Source organism: Solanum lycopersicum, chromosome 8 (assembly GCF_036512215.1).
Source record: "Solanum lycopersicum chromosome 8, SLM_r2.1".
Classification (NCBI taxonomy): Eukaryota; Viridiplantae; Streptophyta; class Magnoliopsida; order Solanales; family Solanaceae; genus Solanum; species Solanum lycopersicum.
Window position 1 is genome coordinate 2,314,344 of NC_090807.1, and position 26,116 is coordinate 2,340,459.

The following is a 26,116-nucleotide window of genomic DNA, read 5'->3' on the forward strand; positions in this document are numbered from 1 at the left end:
TTCTCTCTTCTTTAACAATTTTTCTCTTTCGTACTTCTTTTCTTTGACTGTTCATTTCAGTTCACACTGGCCAAAAGATAGCTAACAATACTTATATGAGGCTCCATTTATATATGCATGATCAAGTTATAATTGTGTAACACATTAGTTATGGTACATGTCACTTTGATCAATTTATCTTCACATTTTAAGGGTAAACTATATTTATTTATACTATCTCATTTTAAATTTTCTTGTGATATTCATTAAACAATTGATATGGCGAGACTAAATAAAGTACATTTTTTTTTGCATATAAATATAATGTATTGTAGATTTTTAGTCAAAGTTTTTATAGTTTGACTCTAAAAAGTAAATTATGATGATAGAAAATGGACATATGTAGTAAATTTTACCCCTCTAATTGTTTTTTTATCTTCCTTAGACAATTTGACGATTTTTGAAAATTTATTTTTTAAAATATATTTTTATAATTATGATGTTTGAATGAGTTTTGTGTGATTTGACTAACTTCATAAATATCTTTCAGTGAATTTAGAGAAAATGCATTCAACTTTGTGAAAACCGTAGTATCCCTTCAAACAATTTTAAAGTATTTAAAAAATTGCATTTTTCAACCACACAAATTGTAAGAAAATAAATTAATCAGGTGTCAGTTTCTATATGACACATATGTGTATATGCGCGCGCATGTGCATGTGTGTGTGCGTGCGTGCGTGCGTGTGTCTGCGCGTGTGTGTGCGCGCTCGTGTGTCTATGTGTTTCGAAGGGGTGTTTCCTTATATGTGGGTATGGGTGCATGTGTGAGTGTCTGCGTGCGTGTGTGTTTGGTTTTTTAACTATATATTTGTATGTTGAACAATTTACGAAATTGCGTACATACTTTATTAAAACTATAACTTGCAGTTTTTACGTGCAAATATACATGATTTATTTAATTTTATTATTATAATTAGAAAACCTCTAACTATTTTTTTTATCTTCCCTACACTATTTGACCATTTTTTAAATTTATTTTTTTATTTTTTATAATTATGATGTTTGATGAGTTTTGTGTGACTTGATTAACTTCATAAATTTCTTTAATTAAATCTAGAGAAAATGCATGGTTGCCTCATTAAAGTAAGATATGTTTTTCTTAAAAGACACTTCGACTTTGTGAAGATCCTTGTATCCCCTCAAACAATTTTAAAGTGTTGTAAATATTGTATTTTTGTCACCCTAAATTGCAAGAAAAGAAGTGCAATCAAGTATCAGTTTCTATCTGACACGTACGTGTGTGCGCACGCGTGTGTTTGTGCGCACGCGTGTGTGTGTGCGCCATCTGAGTGTATGTGCCTGCGTGTGTACGTATGTATGTGCGCGTGTGTGGGCGTGCGTGTGTGCTTGTGCGTGCACGTGTGTGCTTGTGTTGGAGGGGTGTGTCAGTATGTGTGTGGGTGCGTACATATGTGCGTGTGTGGTTTTCTAATTATAATTGTATGTTGAACAATTTATAAAATTGCATACATACTTTATTAAAACTATAACTTGCAGTTTTTATGTGCAAATGTATATAATTTATTTAATTTTACTGTTATAATTAGAAAACCTCTAACGGTTTTCTTTATCTTCCCTAGATAATTTGACCATTTTTAAATCTTTTTTTTTTAATTTTTTATTTCTATAATTATGATGTCTGATTGAGTTTTGTGTAGCTTGATTAACTTCATAAAAATCTTTAATTGAATTTAGAGAAAAATAAATAAATACCTCATTATACAAAGACCTGTTTTTAAAAAAAGATATTTTGACTATGCGGGGTCCTAGCATCTCCTGAAGTAATTTTAAAGTGTTGTAAATATCTCTTTTTCAGTAACCCTCGATTGTAAAAAAGAATTGCAATCAGATAATAATTTTTATCTAACATGTGTTAAATTTAAAATTTTAATCTTTATTTCTATTTGCTAATTTTAGCTTTAGGGTTTTTTCATTAAGTTTAGGTTCAATTATGTTTAGACTTTATATTTTTTTTTAAAAAAAAAAGGTTACAAAGTTTTTGCTAGAATTGCTTTTGTTTTGAGTGATACATATTTACTCCGTTCATTTTTTTCGTCATGTTACGATTTTCAAAAGTCAATTTGACTAATTTTTAAAGTTAAATTAAATACTTTAATTCGTTATTTTAAACAAAAAATATAGATATTCGAAAACTATCCAAAAAGTACAATAAATTATAATTTTCTTTTGCATATTAATATAATGTATTGTAGATTGTAAGTCAAAGTTTTTATAGTTTGACTCTAAAAAATATATTATGATGATTAAAATGGACAAATATAGTAAATTTTACCCCTCTTATTGTTTTTTATCTTCCTTAGACAATTTGAGCATTTCTGAAATTTTTATTTTTTTTAATTTATTTTTATTATTATGATGTTTGAATGAGTTTTGCATAACTTAACTAACTTCATAAATATTTTTCATTGAATTTAAAAAACATGCATAGGTCATTAAACTAATATCTGTTTTTCTTAAAAGAAACTTCAACTTTGTGAAGGTCCTATTATTCCCTCAAACAATTTCAAAATGTTTTAAACATTGCATCTTTAAGTCACCCTCAATTGCGAGAAAAGAAGTGCAATTAGGTACCAAATTATATCTGACACGTACGTGTATGTGTGTGTGTGTGTGTGTACGCATGTGTGCGTGCATTTGTGTGTGTGAGAGAGTGCGTGCGTGCATGCGTGTGACTGCGTGATAATGTGCGTGTGTATGTGCGCGCGTGTGCGAATGTCTGCGTGCGTGGGAGGGGTGTGTTTGTATGTGTGGGTGCGTGGGTGTTTGCGTGTGTGTGATTTTCTAATTATAATTATATGTTGAACAATTTTTAAAATTGCATACATAGTTTATTAAAACTACAACTTCAAGTTTTTATGTATAAATGTACATGATTTATTTAATTTTAATATTATAATCAGAAAACTTCTAACTGTATTTTTTTATCTTCCCTAGACAATTTGACTGTTTTTAAAGTTTTGTGTTTTTTTATATATAATTATGATGTATGAATGAGTTTTGTGCAATTTGATTAACTTCATAAATATCTTTTATTGAAGTTAGAGAAAATGCATAGGTCATTAAAGTAATTCTTCCTAAAAGACACTTCAACTATGTGAAGGTCCTAGTATCCCCTCAAATAATATTAAAGTGTTGTAAATATTACATTTTTCATCCACCCTCAATTGCTAGAAAAGAAGTGCAATCAGGTACCAATTTCTATCTGACACGTACATGTGTATACACGCGCGCGTGTGCATGTGCGAGCGTGTATGTGTGTGTGAACATGCGTATGTGTGTTCGTGTGTGCATCGTGCGTGTGCACGAATGTGTGTGCGCGTGTGGGGGGGGGGTGTATGCGCATGTGTGTGGATGCGTGCGTATGTGAATTTCTAATTATAATTATATGTTCAACAATTTATAAAATTGCATACGTACTATATTAATATTACAACTTGCACTTTTTATGTGTAAATGCATATAATTAATTTAATTTTACTATTGTCACCGTCCTTTTGATTTTCAAAGTAGATGATTAATCTTTTTTCAAATAGAAAACTGACATTTTGTGAGGATTCTTTTGGCAGGTGATATTAATTAGAATAGTCCCTAAATTAAAATTTAATCCATCTATAATGTACAAGATAGATATCAATGATAAACCCTTACTACTATGGAAGGTTAAAGTGGATGAATTTATTTATTTTTAAAAAAAAATTATTATAGATTAAAATAATTTCCATAGCAATATCTTATTACATATTAAAATAACCTCTGCAAATTATTATTACTAGTTAAATTCTTCATTATATCGAAGTATACAAGTTAAATCTTTTTTCTTTCTTTTTTTTTTGATTAGAAGTTAGATATATAATTGAAGCAGTAGTGAAGACATATATACCTAAAGCTTCATATTGTTTCTTATTTATTTAAATATATGTGTATACAAGTTAAACTCGTTACGTGATCAAGTACTCCTATATAAGTTAAAATCCTCCCCAAATTCGAACAAATCATTTAAACAGACATCGAAGAAGAATTTACTTTCTTAAACTCCAGGTAACTAGATCGAAATTTATCTAGTAGATGAATTTTGAAGCACAATCTTTTGTGAAAAAAATCTAATTCATTTCCAGGAACCAGACAAGATACAATAATTTTTTTGGTAAAATATATGAAACAAACTAGCATTAGCAGAATGCCTTTTCTTAGTCCTCACAAAGAACTCAGCACAACAACAAAGGATTTTAAAAAGGAAAACAAAAAAGACAATCAAGCTCTTCCTCAATTCGAAACCAGGTGGTGTCAACACAAGACGAAACATGAGAAATCTATAGGGGGGTCGTCCATCCTAGTACTATACTCGTCCAAGCACATTTAAAGTCATGACTAGATCCGATGTATAAGTGCTGGTGTGATTGCATCCCTCAAATAGGGCTATTGTTCAACGACAACATCAAACTCACGTAAGTTGTTTCATCTTAGCACCTAATCTCATAAGAACCAGCTTTGGTGATGTAACGAACCCATTCAACTGTGTTGTAGCCACTCTTCTCCCACACCTGCACAAAACTAACTATATGAAGCTGGATATCATACCAAAAGAACAAACACTATTGAATTGTAAGTTTGGCAAACATACCTTGAGAAACCGAACACGCAATCCAGATGCTGTAAACATGGGAACCTGCAAAGAATAAGGAACTGGTCATAAACTCTAGAGTCAATAGAATATACAAGGAAACGCCACAAATGTGATAAAACACAGTTGAATGGGCTCTTTTAAACCGTAATCCCCCAATGACTCAATACCCACCTACCCCGACCCACTCCTACCAAAAGATCCATTCAAGGGATAAAGAAGATAGTCAACGGAACAAGGTTATAACTTATCAGGTCTCTCAGGAAGGAAAATATTTACCTGAAATTCCATTTGAATTGGCGGACGAGTCAAGGACTTTTTCTCTGTAATTGTCGAAATTAACTCAACCTCAGCACTCAATGTTGATTCAGTTTGCCCTGGAAATTTTCGTATCCTGCACCAAATAGTCCATATTGAAGATTCTATGTTTAGAAACTAGCCTTATTGCAGAAGAATGTACAAATACAGCTACATGCCTACTGGCAAGAATAGGACATTGGTTATTACACTATTCAATTGTATTAACAATAAGCTATTAAAATCTTTAGCAAAATAAAAGTAACCACACTTCTTTATGCTCCACTACTATGACCCAGAAACTTTTAGATAGATTCAAATTTAAACATGAAGAGTTGTCTCTGTGTGACCTATATTGGTCACGGGTTTAAGCTGTGGAATTAGCCACTAATGCTTACATTGAGGTAGGCTATCTACATCACAACCCTTGGGATGTGGCCATCCCCTGACCCTGCATGAACGCAGGATGTTTTGTGCACCGGGATGTCCCTTTTTTAACACAAAAAAGAGAAACAATTGGGAAAATATAAACACATAGGATTCAGTATAAAAGCAAAACCTAGTGAAACTATCCTCCTCCATCTTGATTATTTTATATTACACTCAGCTCGCCCCAAGTAAATTTAACTCCTCCAATTAGCCACAATAGAGGAGGAGAACTATTAACATTGAATTATACTCTTATTCTACTGTCCAGGTAAACTAATAGACAAACAAAACTAAGAAGGTTCCACTATCCTTGACCACATCTTCAAGAAATACGCCAATTGTGATTAAGCAATAGATTACTCACTTCCAAACCAAACAGTCAATGGCTGCATTATACTTTGCTCTCCCTGACGTCACCTGGAAGTTTGTTTTAGCAGTTTGCTTTGGCACTGGAATTTTAATAACTACTCCAAGAGCAAACATTTTTGCACCAAACACACTCTTAACCTGAAAAACAATCAAAGTTAGCAACAGTAAATCATATAAGCACAAATTGATGTTTACAATCAAAATTCATTCAATACCAAACCTTAACATTCACTTCCATACGTGTACGGCCTAATTCTTTGATAGTTGGTAATACACGGAAAGGAAGATTTACTCCTTCAGTGATGCGGTACCTGAAGATAAACAGTTAAACAAAATCAGGCACTATCATACAAAGTATGTTCATGATCTGAACATGTTACCAGTTTCGGAAAAAAAATAAGTAGATATAATCTTAACCTCTTACAAATCAAGGGGCTTACGTATTTTGAGCTTAAAAGTCAAGATACAATCTCTATACTCTGGTCATCATCACTTTCCAAGTAAACAACAACATACCCAGGGACCAATGTAGTCCCACAAAGAGGTATCTGGGAAAGGTAGAATGTACACCAGACTTACCCTTGCCTCAGAGTTGACACTTGCTCCATCACTTCAAAGGTTACACTATTTCAATTTATATTGCACAGAGAAATTCTAGATTTTTTTCCAGTACTTCTTTCGCATTGAGTATCTTGATAGATTTCTCAAGCAGTTCCATTAATACTGCAACTTTTCGACAACTTACTAAGTAAGAGTTTGGAACACACGTTATGACTTATGAGTGGGAACATGCACAAATTGATTCATCAGGATGCTGGAATATCCAATATAAAATTCTTGAATGCATAAAACATGAGGTAAATATTCCATAAGGAAAGCAGACGTTAATTTGACATTACCAATATTAAACAAAAAGATTCAGTTTTAAACTAAATCAAGGAGTTTGAGTTTCACATTATGTCACTATTAGCAAAAGAAGATACTAAATGGGGTTGCAGCTGGGAGACACTCTTAGCCTGTTTTTATCGTCATTGGCTATGGACGTGCTGACACATCATGTTCAAGGATAGGTACTTTGGTGCATGATATTTGCGGATGACATAGTTCTGATTGACAAGCCCAGAAAACAAAGATGTATAGACAGAAGTATGAACTTACTTCATTAATTCAAATTCACCATCAGGCGGGACAAAACTGACGGTCTTCTCTGAGTTGAATCTCGTCAAATTTACACATTGGTGGAAAGTAACATCATCGAGCTCAATAGTTTTACCGCTGGACCAGGCAGCAGCGAAATATAATAGGTTAGTAAACATAAATAATCGACAAAACATGTAGCATCTGAAACTAATTGGAGCCTAAACAGCGACATGTTTGAGGATGAAAAGCTGCAGATAAGGCGAACCAACTGAAAGAAGCAGAATCATGATAAAGTGGGATTATCATCTTTACTTGTCATGGTAAATTAACTGAGGAGATGAATGACAGGGAAAATGATTACTTTCTTTTTTCCTTTATGAGATCAAATTAGGAGTTAGAAAGAACTAGATCATTCAACTTTCTCCAGAAAACAAATGGTATAGATGAAACACAGAAGTCACTAACATTCAAGTGACGTTTCCTTAAACAACTAGCACAAGAAGCACTGTCGCAAACAATCATATGACTGAAACAGACAATTATTCAGACACTACCTCTTAGTCGGACGGGACTTGAGTTGTGACTCTTTCTCAAGACCAATTTTATCATTTAAGCCCAACTTCAGATCAGGCATTCCAGAAAGGAAGCATTTCATGAGAACTTTTCCAGTTACATCACAACGGAGGACGCTACCTGCAAGTATAATATATTAAATGAGAACCAAAAACTGGTAGGAAAAAGGTCACCTACCAAACTACAAAATTTCTACCTTTTGACGACATAAGGAGATTAACACTCTCCACAATATCCAGAAATACCTGTTGATATACAAACCTTCATCAGAAGCTGGTATACTATGGGAAGATAAAAGATCGTAAATTTTAAGAAAGACAGCCAAAAACAACCTCGTTCTTCTTATAAACAAGACCCTCCCTGCGCCAACCGACCGCACCAGTTACTTGCAATGTTGCATTTGGAACTGGCTTATCTACATGCTGCAGAATTATGTTGCATTGTGAAGGGAAACCCAGATTGATATTACACTCAAAATTCATATTTATTTTATTAAGTAGATCAAACAGGTAGATAATATAAATCTATAATTCAACAATTTCGGCCATACTATGAAAGCAAGCACAGAAAAAATAACTAACCTTGGATGAAAAGGATGACCGGACACCTTCCTGGGTAATGTAGAGTTTCAAGATTTCAGGTGAAAGATTTTGAGGGTAACCAAAGTCCATAATTTCTGCAATTTTAGATAAAAAGGAAAAAATGATTACTCTTTTTGACATAAAAGCATGTAGCACATACACATTGCACTAAACTTCTTGTTGGGCGATAAGTGAATAGACAGACTAAAAAAGCAACCAAAATTGTCAATAGTGGGGTCTAACTGTCACACTACATGAAACTGAAATGTTAGTAAACTGTCACACTACATGAATACATTCTATATTGACTCTGTGCACCCCAGCATATTGTCTTAAATAGGGATATCCTAAAGAAATATTTTAATATCAGCAACTAGAAGGTATGTCCAGAGAGGAACTATGGGCCTGTCTCAGTGCATTGAGCAGCAATTCTTTGAAGGACAAATTAATGATACAAAAATAGGGTCTCACTAGAAAAAACCAAAGTTGCTGTCCACGTACTTCTCCTTTCAATTATAAAAGAGGCTTCAAAAGTTTCTTAAGCAAGACCTAAATATCCTAATGCATCTCTATAGACACGGTTTAGGCTCATAAAGCATCTCTCAACATTAGTTATCTTATACGCGCACAATCCCATGTAAATCCACACTCCCTAGACCCCAGTTGTGAGACTATACTGGTATGTTGTTGCCGTTTTGCATTATCCACATTGATATACTCTATCCAAGTATCAACATTTTATATTGCTCAGCTCCAGATTGAGAAGGAAGACGGAGCAGGGAGCAATCACAAAAATTAACATTACTACCGCAATGATGAAGCAAAATAACCAAAAGAAGTTATTTCATAGAAAGGCTTCCCTTGTCAAACCCTGACAAAATGTCAGCAATTAAATATCTCGGCAAAGCTTACCATCCAATAGCTCGTAAATCAGAACAAAGTTATTGCGGATGGCATCTTCATCAAAGGCGCCACCAAAATAAGATTTGAATAGTGTAACAGCCTGCATGCGTATGGGGGATTGCAGTTTTATTATTCTGGTGGTAAAAAGAAAATACTGGCAGAACACATTTAAGCAATTAGTCATGGTCATGACATTATTTTTCTCACCTCCACTTCTTAAGAAGTACCAGGATTTCTTGTTTAGAAGAAAGAATGTAGTAAATTTGGGAAGGCGCAGAAATTCAATAAAACTAAAGCATTGAAAACTACGATACTGGTTCTGAAATGCTTCCAATTCATAAGATTATTACACAAAACTGAAGCTAAGAGAGCAAAAAGCAACATTTCCACTTACTCCACACAGAGAGAGGGGGCGAAAGAGAGTGAGAGACACATGAAAGCTCTCGTTACTAAAAAATAAAAAAAAATTGGTTGAGACCAAATTCATCAGTCATAGTGCGATAATGATTCTAATAAGAAATAGAGTTTTACCTCAACAACAAACTTGAATGCACATGCAACATTTGCATTGCTGCTAACAACAATCACAATATAGACATTGCTAATTCTCATGTACAAGAAAGAACAGCCTCCAATCTGCCGTACGGGACATGTACCAAGTTCTTTTGACTGCATTATATGCATCCGGAAGGCATCTACCATATTACCCCTGATAAAATTTAAAATGATTCATAGCTAAATGAGAAATATAGCAAAGTAATGTAATAACCGGCTTCTTTATTCTGACAGGTGACACAATGATTGATTCACATGCATTTTATTTGAAAGACGAACTTAGTTTGCTTCATACAAACACAAGCACTTATAACATGACAACTAAAAAGAAGAGTAAGTAGAAGCTATTTTAAAGTGTTTATAGTGATGATATTGGTTGTCAAAGACTCAAAGCAAGGACAAGACAGATAGAAGCTACAAAATTTCTGAATTAGCAGGCTAAGAACCAGTTATTCTCGCATGTGAACATTTTCGTATTAGATACAAATTGATATACAAGGGACTGAGGTGCCAGTTAGACATGTGTTTGACTGAAGATAAATCATGATGAGCTAAACACATTTTCTCCACTTCCTGAAGAGGTAAGATTAAAAGAAATTCCAATGTTTTGAACAAGTCATCTTGAGAAACAAGAAACAGAGAAGAATATCCATCCTCCAACATGGTACTTAGTTAGTATGACAAAGTTCACATAAAAATGCAAATATCCACACAGGAAATCAACCTTCCAATTAGCTAGGCAAAATTTTAAACCAAGATTTCCTTTTTCTTATACAGCAAGACAAACGATCTACTATTTTTAACGACTTCAACAACTAAACCATAGCCTAACTATGGCAATAAGATAAAATAGAAGGTTCCAACTTTGAGCTTTCAATACTACACATTACGAAAACTTCCTAGCAGCAGATTACAATTCATTCATCAAACTTCAAAAGATAAATCAACATTTTATCTCTTAAAGTAAGTCCCTAAATCAAAATCAAGTAAGAGCGAGCAAGGAAATCAAATGTAAGTCCCTAAATCAAAATCAAGTAAAAGCAAGCAAGGAAATCAAACTTCTAATTTAGTTAGGCAAAACTTTGTACACCAAAACTTAGTTTGTGGACTACAACACTATAAACAATCTGTTATGTTTAACAATTTCAACAGCTAAACTTTAACCTAACTAACCAGTATCTCCTGATCTTAATGCCATAAAACTAAAAAAGTTTCCAACTTTGAACTAACAAACCACACATTAGGAAAAAATTCTGGCAGCAGACTACAATTAATTCATCAACATTCAACTCAACAATTATTTCTCTCAAATTAAGTACCAAAATCAAAACCAAGTAAACGTCAGCAAGGAAATCAAACTTTTAACTTTACACAGCAAAACTTTACACCAAGACTTAGTTTGTCTCATACAGTACTACAAGCAATCTGTTACGTTCATCAACTTAAACAACTAAACCTTAACCTAACTAACCGGTCACAGTATCACCTGATCTAATGACATGACATAAAAAAAGGTTCCAACTTTAAGCTCACCACACACACAAGTGGAGATAGGGGGCACAACGAGTTCACCCCACCCCTACCCGCCCGCAAAATTACATTTCAAAAAAAAAAATTATGTATACATAATTATGTTCCCTTAGCTTCTTCACATGTTTACTTATTTATACTTGAAATCCAAAAAACAACAACAACATATATAAAACCACAAAAGAGGCCTGCAGAGGGTAGAGTGCATGCAATGTTATTTTTAACAGATCCTCGGCTCAAGGAAAGTACCCATGGTGAAAATACTGGCTCCGTCACTCATCACACATTACACCAAAAACTTTCTAGCATAATATTAGAACTCATTCATCAAAATTTTACAACAACAAGTACCCAAAATCAAAATCAAAGTAAAAAAATTGAGCAAAATATAAGAAATTAAGTATAAATTCAAAAATGAGAAAATACCCAACATCGTCCCTGTAGAGACGGTTGATAAGGACATCGCCCCGGAGATTCAAAAAGTATATTGCTGAAGCCGCCACTGGCATGGCTGCTAATCAAACAGGTGATCCAATTATACAATAAAATACCTATAAAATCCAAAAAAAATAGAAAATTGATGGACTAAATCAGATCAAATTGAGATTTTTGATCAAAAAAATCAATGAGATTTCTAGGGTTTTTCATGTGATTTTGGGGAGAAAAAAGGTAACTGTTTTGAACTGAAGAAATGAAATGAAAATGGTGAGATCTTTATTTTGTGCTTTTTTTGAATTTGTTTATTAAAGAAAAAAAATTCAAAAGGCACTCATTGCCTTATTTTCATAGTTCGTTCTTAATCAGAGATTTCAATTCGTGTATTAAAATTAAATTTTTAATTTTTTTTTTATAATTTATGTGAACTTATTTGATCAGAAACGAAATTACCTAGTTTCCAAGATGGTGCTATCCATTTCGAATTACACTCGTGTGAATGTGTTGTTGTTGTTACTAGTGTTAAAATTTCACAATTGAATTTATCATGATCTTTATAATATCGTTTTAATTCTCACATGATAATTTTACTTGTAGTTTATTATCTTCTTCTTCTTTTTTTATTAAATTGCGAATTTATTGAAAATAATTTATTTATCTTAAAAAGAGATAATATGCACATCTTCCGCAAACCCTATTTGTGGTAATATGTTGGATGTGTTGTGTGGTGTTTTTTACTTTTCATAATTTAAGTTTTCAATTAATACCCTTATTTACGACTTTCTCATTTTAGATTTTTTAAGAGTGTTTAAACTACTACATATAGACATAGGATCGATGGATCAGTTATAATAATATCAAATAGTATCATATATAATATAAGAATTATTTCGCCTAATTTCAACTAAGGGTGCTAAGTGGACGGATTGAGTTCAAATTAAAGATATTAAAATGAGTAAATTTTAGGTTTAACAGACATAAAAAATCATATTTGTATGTTATAGCTATATTTTGTATACTTGTGCTTCATAACAAACTTTATGTTTGCTATGGATTAGTGGATTTGTATAAATCATCAGCAACCTCTCATTTGTATAAATCGTTGGAAGCCCCTCGTTTATATAAATCGTTGGCAATTTCTCGTTTGTATAAATCGCTGACAAGCCTCTCAATTCAATTGTATGTATATATATGTATCAATGTTTGTGATTGTCTATATACATAAACTTTGAATTTGTATACAATTGAATCGAAATAAAATATTTCTATATCAAATCTCTCTCTCGCTTATTACAACACAAATTATACATTGTGATTTGTATAATTTGTGGTTGTATAAAGTGAGAAAGAGAGAAAATGTAAAAGAGAACTGGTAAGGGAAGCTATATGGTGAAAATATATGTATTTGTATATATAGTTTTCTCTTTCTTTATACAAACACAAACACAATTTATACATTTGTCTTGGTATAAAGTGAGAAAGGTGAGGGAGAGTGACAAGCGAGATCTAGAAGAGTGGCAAGCGAGATTCGCAAGGGAGAGAGGCGAATGACAACTGTTTGCTACGACTTACAATTAGATGAAATTGTGGTTATGACATTTAATATGAATTATTAGTTTGTTATTTTATACAATTTTCTCTATTAAAATTGATTGAAATGAAAATTGGGTTGGGTCCTGATTGACCCAAGTTTACTTTTGGCTCAAATGAACTTAAAATGGGTTGGGTCTTGACTTGTTCAATTTGACCCGCTTAATCTCAATGATTTTAATATATATATATTATTATTTTTTAAGCTTTATTCAAAAACTTTTTTAAAAAAATTACAAATAGATAGATAAATCCTAAAAGATGTAAAATATATATTAATTTCTACCTTCAACATAACATATATTATATCAATACAAATAGAAAATCTTAAAATAGGTTGAAACTAGAGATATTGAGATCAATTTAATTCTCTTAAAAGGAATTGAGATTTGAATGATTTGAAATTGAACTCAATTTAAATTATTTTAGGTTCAATCCTTAAAATTTTGATCGAATTATCTATTATTAAACTCATTTTTGACCCCCCTACTCTTGACCAAACGAACCTTTAATGTCATAATCATAAAAATAAATATATAAATAAGCCAGCAACAAAAATTCAAATGCAAAATACAACATTATTCTCATGTGAATATTGTAATAAACAATTTTTTCAAGAAAGATTACTAGCAAATCCATTATTCACACTTGGAACATATTAATATTAAATATTAACAAAATTAATAATTTATTTAAATAACATCAAATAAAACCTGTCCCAAAACATTTTTCAAAATAAGAATGTTGTTTACTATTAAAGAAAATATATTTGATTCATAAAGCATTTTGTTTTCCACTTTCACAAAATATTTGAAGAAGAATTACACTTTCAAAAAGTAAGATGTATACAATCTATTATAACATAAATATTAGTGACCAATTATATAAAGAGGCTATTATAAAATTAAAATTCATGATTAATAATTTATATAATATAATTTTACTCTGAATTTAAGACTTTAGTAGATCAGTAAAAATTATATTTTTATTAAAAATAAATAAGCTCATCGAGAACGATTTTGATTTAAATATTATATAAATTATTAATAAAAAATAATAAACTAAATAAATCAAATATGATTGGTCAAGAATTCATATGGGTCAAACTTAAATTATTAACTAAAGATTCTTCATACTATTATTTTATTTTAACCTTTTTAATACTCTAATTTACCTACTTTAATTTTGTTTTATACTTATGATTATTCTTTTGGCTTCCTATGAAGATAATTTAATTTAATAGTCATGATATAAAATAAGGATTTAATTAAAAAATTTATTAGTCTAATATTTAATTATTAATTTACAATACATAAAAATAGAAAAATTTAATACGTCAATAACTTTTTAGTTTTATTGAACATTCAAATATAGATACTTGACTTAATTTAGCTTATGAATTAAGACTCGAGATGCTCAACCATTTGAACTCGGAGATAATAGTTACAAGCATAATAAATACATAATCCAAACAATTAATTTCTCCATCATTTCTTCTTTGTTCACCATGGCTACTCCAATCACAAAACCCCCATCACCTGCTTGTACCAAAATCATAGAAGAAATCACAAGGATTTACAAATCACTACCACCAAGACCATCCATTTTAGAGATTGAAGCTTCAATTTCTGTTGTAAAATCAGTAGAAACAGAAGAAAAAATAGAACTTGATGAAATTTCAAAGAGAAGAGTTGAGATAGAAGAAAGTGTTCCAGCTGAGCTTTACTCTGTGTTAGAAAAAGTGAGAAAAGCTATGGTTCTGTTCCAAAGCAAAGAACAGAAGAAAGAGGCTGTTGAGTTGATTGAGCTTGATAAGACTTATCAAGATTTTGATGAGTTGATTCAGGAAGCTACAGAGTTGGTTTGTGAAGATACCCAAATGGGAAAAATCAATTCTTTTGAGGACCCAATGGTTGAAATTGGAAAAAAGGATGAGGTTTTGAAGAAGGGTTTGGTTACAAGTGGTGAATTGATTAATGTTTCTTCTTCAGGTATGGATATTTGCTTCTCTTTTTTTGCTTTTTTTTGTGTCCAAGATTTCAACTTTTTGCTTGTTTGTGAGTTGTGGTGGTAGTGTGTTGTCTTTCGATTTATTGTTCCTTGTACTTCTATTATTTTATTATATTCTTTTAGCTAATGTTGAGAATGCTTTGTTATGCTTTTACTTCGGTTTATTCTTTTTTTTTGTGTATCCAAGATTTCTACTTTTTGCTTGCTTGTGAGTTGTGGAGAGCATGAATTAGGCTAGAGGTTTAGTAGGTACTAGTGGTCCTAGTATTGCTTATTTGGTTTCTTTGTCCTTCTGTTAGTGTGTGTAGTTGTATGTAGTTTGATTATCACGTTATTTTATTGGAAATCTTAGAATAAAATATATATCCAAACACAACTTAAAAAATCGTTCAAGTTTCTAACTTCAAAATTTATGGCTAAACGCTAGCTTAGATTGATTGAGAAACATCATTTATAGTTTCTCCTTTTGGTCTTTCTTGGAACTTGATTCCTAGCTTGCATGACTCTCTTTCCTTTTTAGTGATGGCCCTAGCTTGCTATGTATGTCGACTAATCTACCAGGTTTTCAGATATAGGTGAGTACGAGTGGCGGCGGCGGAGCTATTGATACCTTTTTGTTTGGGACTGGGGCGTAGTTGTTGTTGGACGTCATTGTTTAGATTGATGAGAAAACATCATTTAGAGTTTTTCTTTCTGGTGTCTCTCTTGAACTTGAATTTTAGTTCGCGAGATTCTTTTTCCTTTTTAGTGATGGCGCTAGCTTGCTACGTATGACAACTAATCTACTAGCTTTCCAGCTGTAGCTCAGTATGTGTGGCAGTGGCGGAGCTATTGATACCCCTTTGTTTGGGACTGGGGCGTAGTTGTTGGACGTCAATGTTTAGATTGATGGAAAACTTCATTTGAAGGTTTTTCTTTCGGGTGTCTCTCTTGGAACTTAAATCGTAGTTTGCATTATTCTTTTCCTTTTTAGTGATGGCGCTAGCTTGCTATGTACGTCAACTAATCTACTAGGTTTACAGGATTCGTTTAGTATGTGTGGCAGTGACGAAGCTATTGATATCCCTTCGTTGGAAAATTAGAATGTGCAAATAGGTCAATTTCTTTTTACGTATAAATACTATATATGTTGTTTGGGCCCGAGGCATAGTTGTTATCGTTGTATACTATACGTTAAATCCTCTTGCCTTCTTCATGTGTTACTTCTTTATATTGTGAATCCTCTTAGTAAAAATCCTGGCTCGTTACTGATATGGCATTCAACTATACTATGTCTGTGTAATTGCCTTTAGGGATCAAGCACAAAGAGAAGTACAGCTTGATGAAAGTAGCTGCCCTAATTGAAAATGCCGCCAAAACTCGAGCAAGAGTTGTTGATCTTCAGAACAAGTTAATGGACAAGATTGAATGGCTTCCATTGTCACTTGGGAAATTGGTGAATGTCACTGAGCTAAACGTTGCCGATAACCAGATCATGGCTCTTCCAACTACCATTGGTAGCCTTAATGGCTTAACGAAGCTCGATCTTCACTCCAACCAAATTATAAACCTTCCTGATTCATTTGGTGAGCTAATCAATTTGACTGATCTTGACCTCCACGCGAACAGGTTGAAATCGCTGCCAGCTTCTTTCAGGAACTTAGTAAATCTGATCGATCTTGATTTGGGTTCGAACAGGTTCACTCATTTGCCTGATTTCGTTGGGAACTTAACCTCCTTGAAGAGACTAAACGTGGAAACAAATCAGCTCGAGGAACTTCCTTACACTATAGGATTTTGTTCTTCCCTTGTAGAACTGAGATTGGATTTTAATCAGCTTAAAGCTCTCCCCGAGGCAATGGGAATGCTCGAACACTTGGAGATTCTTACGCTACACATTAACAGAATCAAAGGATTACCAACAACAATGGGGAATCTTTCTCGCCTAAGGGAACTTGATGTTAGCTTCAACGAAGTTGAGAACATACCCGAAACATTCTGTTTTGCTGTCAGCTTGGAAAAGCTTAATCTTGCAAACAACTTTGCGGACTTGAAAACTTTACCAAGATCAATCGGAAACCTTGAGAATCTTGAAGAGCTTGATATTAGCAACAGTCAAATAAGAACGTTGCCCGACTCCTTCAGGCTCTTGTCAAAGTTGAAAACTTTTCGAGCTGATGAGACTCCGCTAGAAGTACCACCAAGGCAAATTATAAAGCTCGGGGCTCAGGTGATTTTTATGCTTACTGCTGTGTTTCCTGTCAATCAATCTTAGACTTTACGGTAGTAATACATGAACTATAGCCTTTTCACGAGTTTCACACTCAACACTATCAACTCTTCCCTTTTCCTAGATGAACTATCGCCATCTATGTATTAAAAACACACCTCAACGAGATGTTCCAACTTGTTTCGTTTTCTTCTTTTTTTCCTGCCATCAGGTTGTTGTAGAGTACATGGCTGAATTCGTAACTAAGAACGAGCTTCAATTGCAGCGGCCTAAGAGGAGACCTTTCTTTTGTCCAAGTTGCCTGTTTCCTAAAACCGAGGGGAAGAGGCGGATCTAGAGGAGGTACTGTTGGTTGAACTGAACCTAATGATTGCGGATCGAACTATTTGTACATCCTGTACAAAACATTTGAAAACTTATACAATTAATAAGACCCCCTCATTCTGAATCCGCTGACTCTAGATCTTGGATTCGTCTCAGCGAGAGGTGTCAGATACCAATTATATAAAAGTTGCTTATAACTGTAATGATATGGCTAGCTAGAGTACTGCATTTATCTGACAGTATAACTATTGGTTCTTATAAGACTTGAACTGAGTGAAGAAATGTTTCTCATTTCTAATTGTGAAGTACAACTGTCTCCGTGTGCCGGGTTTGAACGGTGAAAAATCAATCACTAATGCTTTGCACTAAGGTAGTCTGACTACAACACACGTGGACCCTAGTGAACTCGTTATGCTTCTTAAACACCATAAAAGTCTCATCAAATTCAAAAAAATACATCTCTCTGTGTGTGACATATAGGTCACGGATTTGAAAGGTGAAACCAATTGCACTAGGATGGTCTGACTATAACACACGTGAATCCTAGTGAACTCGTTATGCTTTGTGCAAAGGATGCACTTCTTTAAATACCATAAAAGTCTCATCAAATCCAAAAAAACGGCGACACAAAACATTTTGCTAAAAAGGGCAATCTAATAGAATTTGCATATCTATTATTATAATTATTATTATTATTATTTACGAACTAATTTTGTGTGATTTCTTTTTTTTCTAATTTTGTGAAATATCGCATTTAGAAATTCATTTACTTCACATTTTGAATTAAAATAAATTATAATGCTGATATATTAGGTAGGTATATGTGATATTTGAATAGGTAAATTAATTCATATGACCTTTTTAACCCTAAAATAAAACGAGTTATACATAAAAGTATCAAACAATATTGTTAACAAGAGCTTATTTAATTTTTGACGTACCTTTGATTTGTTGAACGAGAGTCCTATAATTAATTTTCATCTATATTCGACTAATTTGATTAGAGTGTGAAGGTATTTCAATTTTATATTATTATTTAGAATTCATATATCATAATTTTCATTTTGTTCACCATTTTAATATGTCATTAATAAATATGTAATAGGCTTTTTACTTAATTGATTGAGTCATCAAAACGTGTCAAATAACATATTGAGATACTAATACAAATACTCAAATGATATAAATCTTAATTGAAGTGTATAAATAAAAATTACGCTAAACTTTAGATGTTTGTTTAATTTTTTTATTTTTATTATTAAAAGAAACACTTCATGAGAAGTGCAAATTTTCTTGAACATGTACATTTTCATTTTTTAGAAACTCCGAGTCAAGTTGATTTTTGAGTGATCAAAAGTTAAAATTCAATATCAAACCTTTGAAATTATACAAATAGACAATTATTTATAATGTTAACGTAAAGTTTGATCGCCATTGAAAAGGTTGTGAGATCAAAGTTAGAATTTAATATCGTTAACTATGAGATTTACATAAATAGACAATTATTTATAGAGTTATGGTTAAGTTTGATTATCTATATATAAAAATATTGCATGAAATAGTTTTAACGCTAAAAGCTACAATCTAATATCAGACAGATCATAACAAGAGTTGTCTTATCACAACTTATCATAAATCATTAGTATTAAGATTTTTAAAAAATCTTGACGAAATATTTGAAGGTCTAGCATAAGAATTTATTGTAAATTCTGGTGAATAACTAGAAATTTAGTGCAAATTATATTGTACTGCATTATCAATAGTTTCTAATAGATATATTGTGTCGTATTGTAAGAAAAACTATTCATAAATTTTGAATTGCTCACCAACAATTTTCGATGGATAGATTTGCCACAAGTTTTGAAGAATCACCTAAATTTTAATACATAGTGTTACACAAATGGCTATTTATATAAATTAATTAAATGGTGAAATTTTTTTTAATCTAACAATGTATTGTGTCATATTTTGGAATAACTTTACAAATTTCAATTGATCAACAACAGTTTTCAATGGATATAGATTTGCCACAACTCTCAACCAATCACTACAATTTTAATATGTATTGTTTCCTTTTGCAGACAGTTGTTTATGTTAATTTTTTAATTGTAAAAATTTCTTGAATTTGAGCGATCAAGATATTATATTACATTGTAGAATAAACCATTCATCAGTCTCGAATAATCACCAACAATTTCTGATAGATAGATTTGCTAACTTTCAATGAATCACCAAAACTTTGATAAGTATAGTATCCTTTTACACATGCAGCCATTTATGTTATTCTCAAATGGTGAAATTTAAATCCAACCCATTAATATATTGTATCGCATTATACAAAAAAGATATTTATGAAAAATTTTCGACTAATCACCAACAATTTTTAATGAATAGATTTATCATAATCTTAACGTATTAAAAAATTCTAAATTCGTATGATATCATTTTAAAGCAAATCAATTTTATGATAACTTATCAAATGAAATTTCTTAAAACACTGAATTCATTAATACGATATCGCACTACAAAATAAACTCATGAATGTTTGCAGATCACCAACAGTTTTAATAGATAGATTTTCCACAACTCCCAATGAACCGCTGGAACTTTAATACCTATTATATCACCAGACACTTCTATTGAGAAGTTTTTTTTGAATCTAACACATTAATATATTGTATCGTATCGTAAAGTAAAGTATTCATAAATTTCGATTGATCACTAGCCGTTTTGATGAGTACATTTTACCATCACAAGTCTCAGTGACTCACGAAAACCTTGACGTACACATTATATTCTTTTACGCGAAAAACTATACTCTTAATTTCTCAAAATGATGAGATTTCTCGAACCAATAATAATATATTCAGTGAAATATCACGAACGGAGAGTCCATCAAATATCATCTCCCTCTAGCCCATATAACAATACCAAGCCCATAGAAGCTATGTAGAAGCTTCCACACACATATATATATATGTCCAATTCTGTGTGTTGTCATTTGTAAACCTTCACTACGCAATTCTCTATGTGTGTGTAACCGAAGAAGGCGATAATCTCAAAGCTGTAAGTCTATTTTCTTCATCTAAAATCATGTATATGTTCATCAATTCTTGATCAAAAGAATGATTTTTTGGGGAAAAAAAATTCAATTTTTAGTTCTGTTGGTTTTGTGTTTTCCCCCTTTTGCAGGTTTGTTTTGATGTTTTAGTGAAAATTGAATTTCCCAAATGAGTTCTAAGGAGAAGTATATGAGGAACAATCGAAGATCAAGATCGGGTAGAACCGATCATGATTATAATAGCCAAAGCAGTAGTAACCGTAACCGTAACCGTAGTTCTTTAGATTTTTCTGGAATTTCTGAATCTGGGGTTCGTCAATTGAATGCTGAGAGTGAAACAGCTCAACAGTCCAACCCGATTAATGTTGGGTCGGATGGGGATTCGGGGTCAGGTTCTGGGGTTGATGAGGGTGGGTTGAATATATGTACTGAGGATCAATTGGAAGCTATCTTGTTGCAAAAATTGGAGGTTTTGTATGGTGAGGCTATTGCTAAGATTACGAAGTTGGGTTATGGTGAGGAGGGTGTTATGAAAGCTATGTTGAAAAATGGTCATTGTTATGGTGGGATGGATGTTTTGACTAATATTTTACATAACGCGCTGTCGTATTTGAATAATGGGTATGTAAATAGCGGGAGTTCTTCGAGTGGGGATGAATCAGACCAATCTTTTGTTGATTTAAGACAGTTAGTGGAGTATTCGTTAGCGGGTCTGATTTGCTTGTTGCAACAAATGAAACCACATTTAAGTAAAGCGGATGCGATGTGGTGCTTGTTGGTTAGTGATCTTCATGTGGGTAGGGCGAGTGTGATGGAAATTCCTGATGGGAGTGGTCGTACTACTGGGTCGCTGAGTGGTGGTGGTACTAGTACTAATGTGGAGGGTGTTGCTACTGGTCCTATTGGGGTTGTGCCTGCGATGTGTAGGTTTCATGGGGGCTGGGGTTTTGGGAATAGCACTGGTAATGCATATCCGTTAAATAAGTCTTCTGCAATTACCTCTGATTCTACTCCATATAAAGAGATTGATTGTCCTAAGAGGTTTAACCTTACTCCGTCAATGAGAACCTTGCTAAAGAGGAATGTAGCTGCGTTTACGGCTGGACTTAGGTCAAACCCTAAGTATATGCAGAGCCAGTCCCGGGTTTCCTCTAGTTCCCTGACTGATGGGGATCAATCAAGTGGGCTTGCTCAGTCGGGTGTCTCACAAACTTCGAAAAGCCAAGATGTTAACTGTGTGGTAGGTAAATTTCAAGATTTGAATCTTGATGAAAATACACAGCAGCAGAGCAAGGGCAATGAAGATCTGGACCAGAAAGATGAGATGCTACTAAGTCTGCTCGATCAGATAAAGGATCTTGAGAAACAGGTCAAGGAAAGGAAAGATTGGGCGCACCAAAAAGCTATGCAGGCTGCTAGGAAGCTTAGCAATGACTTGACAGAGCTGAAAATGTTGAGGATGGAGAAGGAGGATATCCAGAGAATGAAGAAAGGCAAACCTGCTGTAGAAGATGCTACCATGAAGAAATTATCAGAAATGGAGACTAGTTTAAGAACAGCAAGCGCGAATGTTGATCGGTCAAACATGTTTGTGAAAAAACTTCAGGAGGATAACGCAGAAATGAAGGCGGAGCTGGAGGCCCAGAAGCTAAGCGCTTCGGAATCTGCGAAAAAATGCGCGGAAGCTGCAAAAAGGGAGAAAAAGTGCTTGAAGAAGCTTGCTGTTTGGGACAAAAAGAAAAAGAAGCTTCAGGAGGAAATTGCAGCTGAGAAACAAAATATTTCAGACATGCAAAACCAGCTGGCTCAGTCAGAGGTAGCTATAAAAGATGCTGAGGTGTGATCTTTCTTCTCTTTTTCTCCTTGATGCTTACTTGTTATTGTTAATCTTGCTGTGGAAATGCTAACAACATTATACATCACTGTCTGAGAACCGGTTTAAGATTCTCGTGTCCTCGTATTACGTGGAATAGCTCTGGTGCTTCATAAAGGCTCGTCCTTAATGGAAGCATTTTTGTTCTAGCCTCAGATACTTGCCTCTTTTTTTTTTGGTATCATGAGTTATTCAGAGCCACTAACAAAATCTTTTAGGGAAGATGTGTCATGTACTAAGTTTTTATCTTTTGATCATATGTCTCTTCTCTCCCTGTATGACCTTTGCAAACCATAGCCAGTCCTACGTCCGAGTAATTGTGTTCTTACAAAGAGAAAAAGATGTTAAGTTATGTGAGGAATAGGATCCTACCAGCTCATGTCATCAAGAATTCCAAACTTAACCAGTGGTCCGCTGGGAAGTCTTTGTGTTGTATCCCTGACCAACTCAACTAGTTGAGCGAGAGTCATGAGAACTCCGCAGCTAAGTATGCTTGACAAGATCACTACTATAATTGGTGATCTCCTGTTCAGTCATGTTGTTGTATTCCTCGCCGGTTCCAACTAGTTGGAGAATATTGTAAACTATTTAGACATTTAATTATAATAAAGCTATTCAATGAGTTGATGAACCAATTTTGCAGGTAATCAAAACCCTATGTTTTTCTTCTTTTTTTCCCACTGTAAATTGTAAGCTATATCTATTTATCACATTTAAACTGGAGGTTGTAAATATGGTGTTGTATGTCAGAAAGCTGCAAATTTTTGGACCAAGTAAGAAGCGGGGAAATACAGTATACACCCCTATACTGTTTAAGATTTGGACACATGTCTCTAACTTCACAAGGTAGGGGTAGGACACTTGCATACACACCAGTCACCACCCTCCCAGACCCCACTTGCAGGTCACACTGGGTATGTTGTTGACATGCCCTCCTTTACCAAAGACATGCCTGGACGATATGCGACTTTTTTTCTCAAAATTGTGACCCTTTCAGATTTCACTTGAGTAGTTCGAAAATGCAGTTTAAAATTCATAAACCTTTTCTTTCGATATGATGAGGCAACTCAGCTTGACCCATCTTAAAAGAATAACCTAAATTTGCACCATTTGTGCCTTCTATCAGCCAATAGACATGTTCCAGTTTCTTTCAATGCCACCAACAGTCGAACTCAATTTTGTTTTGTGGTGGATATCTTTTTTTCTTTTTGAAAACCTCTTCCATTCATGTTCAAGAACATTCGAAAGCATAGTTCACTCTTATCTGAAAAGGGGAAAAAGGTTGAAAGAAATGTACTTCAATTCATGTTCCATCTTTTTCATGAATGGCTAATATTTTGTCCTTTTCTTCTTTTCTCTTCTTTCCTGATAAGTGTCTAAAAAATGGGTGATCATTACAAAATTTTATTTTGTTTTCTTAATTAAAATTATGAAATCTTACATGAGCTTTGTTGCACAATTTTTAGTAGAAAAACGTGTCCTACATGTTGTGTTATGCTATATGTAGGATTACTTGATCCTGTTGCATTATTCCGTTCAACATGTGTTTTACTTGAAAAACAAAGGTATTTGTGAACAATAGCAAGTCTCTTTGGCAGATCCTCACAAAGCGTGATTCAATGTGTCTAGGCTTATCGATGCGTTGTTTTATTTCCTACTCTAGTCTATCCTTTCCTGGAGGTTACATAATTTGAACTGTGATATTTCCTGCGCCGAACTGAACACCACATGATGAACTTGTCAATGCATAATGTTGCTAATTTTTGACAGGTCAAATGGAGGCTGGAACAGAAGGCTAGGCAGCAAGCATCTGCACTAGTGGATGAAGAACGACGTTTGAAAGAAGCAGTCGAGGCTAACAACAAAAGGAAGCTTGAGGAATTGCGCTCAAAGGCAGAAATAGACTTCCAGCGGCACAAGGATGACTTGCAAAGGCTTGAACAGGATCTTTCTCGGCTTAAAGCATCTACTGAGCTGCAGAATCAGTCAGCTAATGTAGTAACAGGTTCTAACGTGGAACAGCACCCGCATGGAGATATTGCAAGGATGTTACGTGAGTTAGATAATTCCCAGGAGTATTCTCCCGTGAAGGAAGACTCTAGGGAGTGTATCATATGCATGAAGCATGAAGTTTCAGTTGTTTTCCTACCTTGTGCTCATCAGGTTCTGTGTTCCAGCTGCAACGACAACTTTGGAAAGAAGGGAAGAGTTTCTAAATGTCCATGCTGCAGGGCTCCAATTGAACGGAGGATCCGTGTCTTTGGTGCAACATCCTAAGCCTTCATCCCAGCTTTTATCATGGCATGCTCGTAAACTGTCGGTTAGACTATAAAACAATGTTTTATTTCCTGCATTATCTTAAAACTTATGCTAGTAGACTATGCTATCTTCAAACTTATGCTCATAGAAGATATACTAAGTAAGCAGCTCATTGTGTTGTAATGGGTACTCTTTAAACAGGCTTTTCTGAAAATGTTTTTTCCCATCGTAGATGGGGGCAAACAAAAAAAAAAACTCTCTTTGATATATTTTGCAGGTTCTTATCTTGACATGTGTGTTTGAAAATGTTCTCTTAGAGAATGTTTTTTTAGAAAAATAAGTGAATATTTTATTTATTTTCTTGTGTTTGGTATGCGAGTCAAAAATATCGTCTTTGAAATGTAGTTCTTATTTCTAAAAATGTTTCTCTTTTAATTGTTAGGGTTGATATGTTTCCTTTTTAACCTTTAGGATGTGTTCGTACTTCGAACTATGAAAATGTTTAAGTGAATTTCTTACTTATTTTTTATTTTGAAAAATGTTTCTCTTTTTAACTTTTAGGGTTGAGATGTTTCCTTTTTAAACCTTTAGGGTTTTTCGCTACAATGAAGGATGTTTTTTTACTTATTTTCTTGTGTTAAGTACGCAAATAAAAATATTTTCTCTGAAAGTAACCATTTTTATCTTGAAATGTTTTTTTTTTCCTCGGAAAGTAAGTGAATTTCTTATTTATTTTTATGTGTTTGGTATGTAAAGTTAAAAATATTATCTTTGAAATATAGCCGCTCTTATTCTGAAAAATGTTTTTCTTTTAACCTTTAGGGTTTGAGATGTTTCCCTTTTAAACCTTTAGGGTTGTTCGCTACAATGAAAGATGTTTTTTTTACTTATTTTTTTGTGTTAAAGTATACAAATAAAAATATTTTCTCTGAAATATAGTCGTTCTTATCTTGAAATGTTTCTTTTTTAACCTTAAGATGTGCTTCGTATAGTAAAAGTGTTTTTCTTTTTAAAATAAAAACCTTAGGGTGAGTCCTTTTAAATCCTTAAGTGAATTTTTTCTGAAAAATAAGTGTATTTCGTACTTATTTTCTTCTATTAGGCCGAAAACAAAAAATATTTTCTTTGAAATGTATTGATTCTTAATTTTTTATCTTGAAATGTTCCAATTTTTTCTTTAGTGTGTGTTACCTAACATAAACAATTTTTTTTTTTTTTTTTAAAACTAAACATATGTGAGTTTCTTAATTACTTATTTTCTTCTACATTTGGTACGTAAGTATTCTTTATTTTACTT

At 33.1% G+C, this 26,116-nt stretch overlaps 3 protein-coding genes across 3 annotated transcripts; 2 read left to right on the forward strand and 1 right to left on the reverse strand.

The window, feature by feature from the left end:
- Positions 1-4,145: 4,145 nt before the first annotated feature.
- CAC (AP-2 complex subunit mu) lies at positions 4,146-11,868 on the reverse strand. The gene is made up of 13 exons (NM_001324017.1): positions 11,485-11,868; positions 9,505-9,682; positions 8,983-9,073; positions 8,071-8,165; positions 7,822-7,911; positions 7,686-7,734; positions 7,471-7,609; positions 6,935-7,051; positions 5,997-6,087; positions 5,772-5,914; positions 4,961-5,075; positions 4,682-4,726; positions 4,146-4,601 (listed from the first exon to the last, which is right to left on the reverse strand). The coding sequence occupies exons 1-13, from the start codon at positions 11,565-11,567 to the stop codon at positions 4,521-4,523; spliced, it is 1,317 nt and encodes a 438-aa protein (NP_001310946.1). The 5' UTR covers positions 11,568-11,868; the 3' UTR covers positions 4,146-4,520.
- A 2,557-nt stretch (positions 11,869-14,425) lies between these two features.
- Positions 14,426-17,931, forward strand: LOC101256018 (plant intracellular Ras-group-related LRR protein 5). The gene is made up of 3 exons (XM_004244492.5): positions 14,426-15,074; positions 16,386-17,302; positions 17,514-17,931. The coding sequence occupies exons 1-3, from the start codon at positions 14,591-14,593 to the stop codon at positions 17,637-17,639; spliced, it is 1,527 nt and encodes a 508-aa protein (XP_004244540.1). The 5' UTR covers positions 14,426-14,590; the 3' UTR covers positions 17,640-17,931.
- A 2,621-nt stretch (positions 17,932-20,552) lies between these two features.
- LOC101256309 (MND1-interacting protein 1-like) lies at positions 20,553-25,175 on the forward strand. The gene is made up of 3 exons (XM_004244493.5): positions 20,553-20,692; positions 20,819-22,524; positions 24,331-25,175. Exons 2-3 carry the CDS (start codon positions 20,857-20,859, stop codon positions 24,835-24,837), a joined length of 2,175 nt encoding a protein of 724 aa, XP_004244541.1. The 5' UTR covers positions 20,553-20,692; positions 20,819-20,856; the 3' UTR covers positions 24,838-25,175.
- The last annotated feature ends 941 nt before the right edge of the window (positions 25,176-26,116 follow it).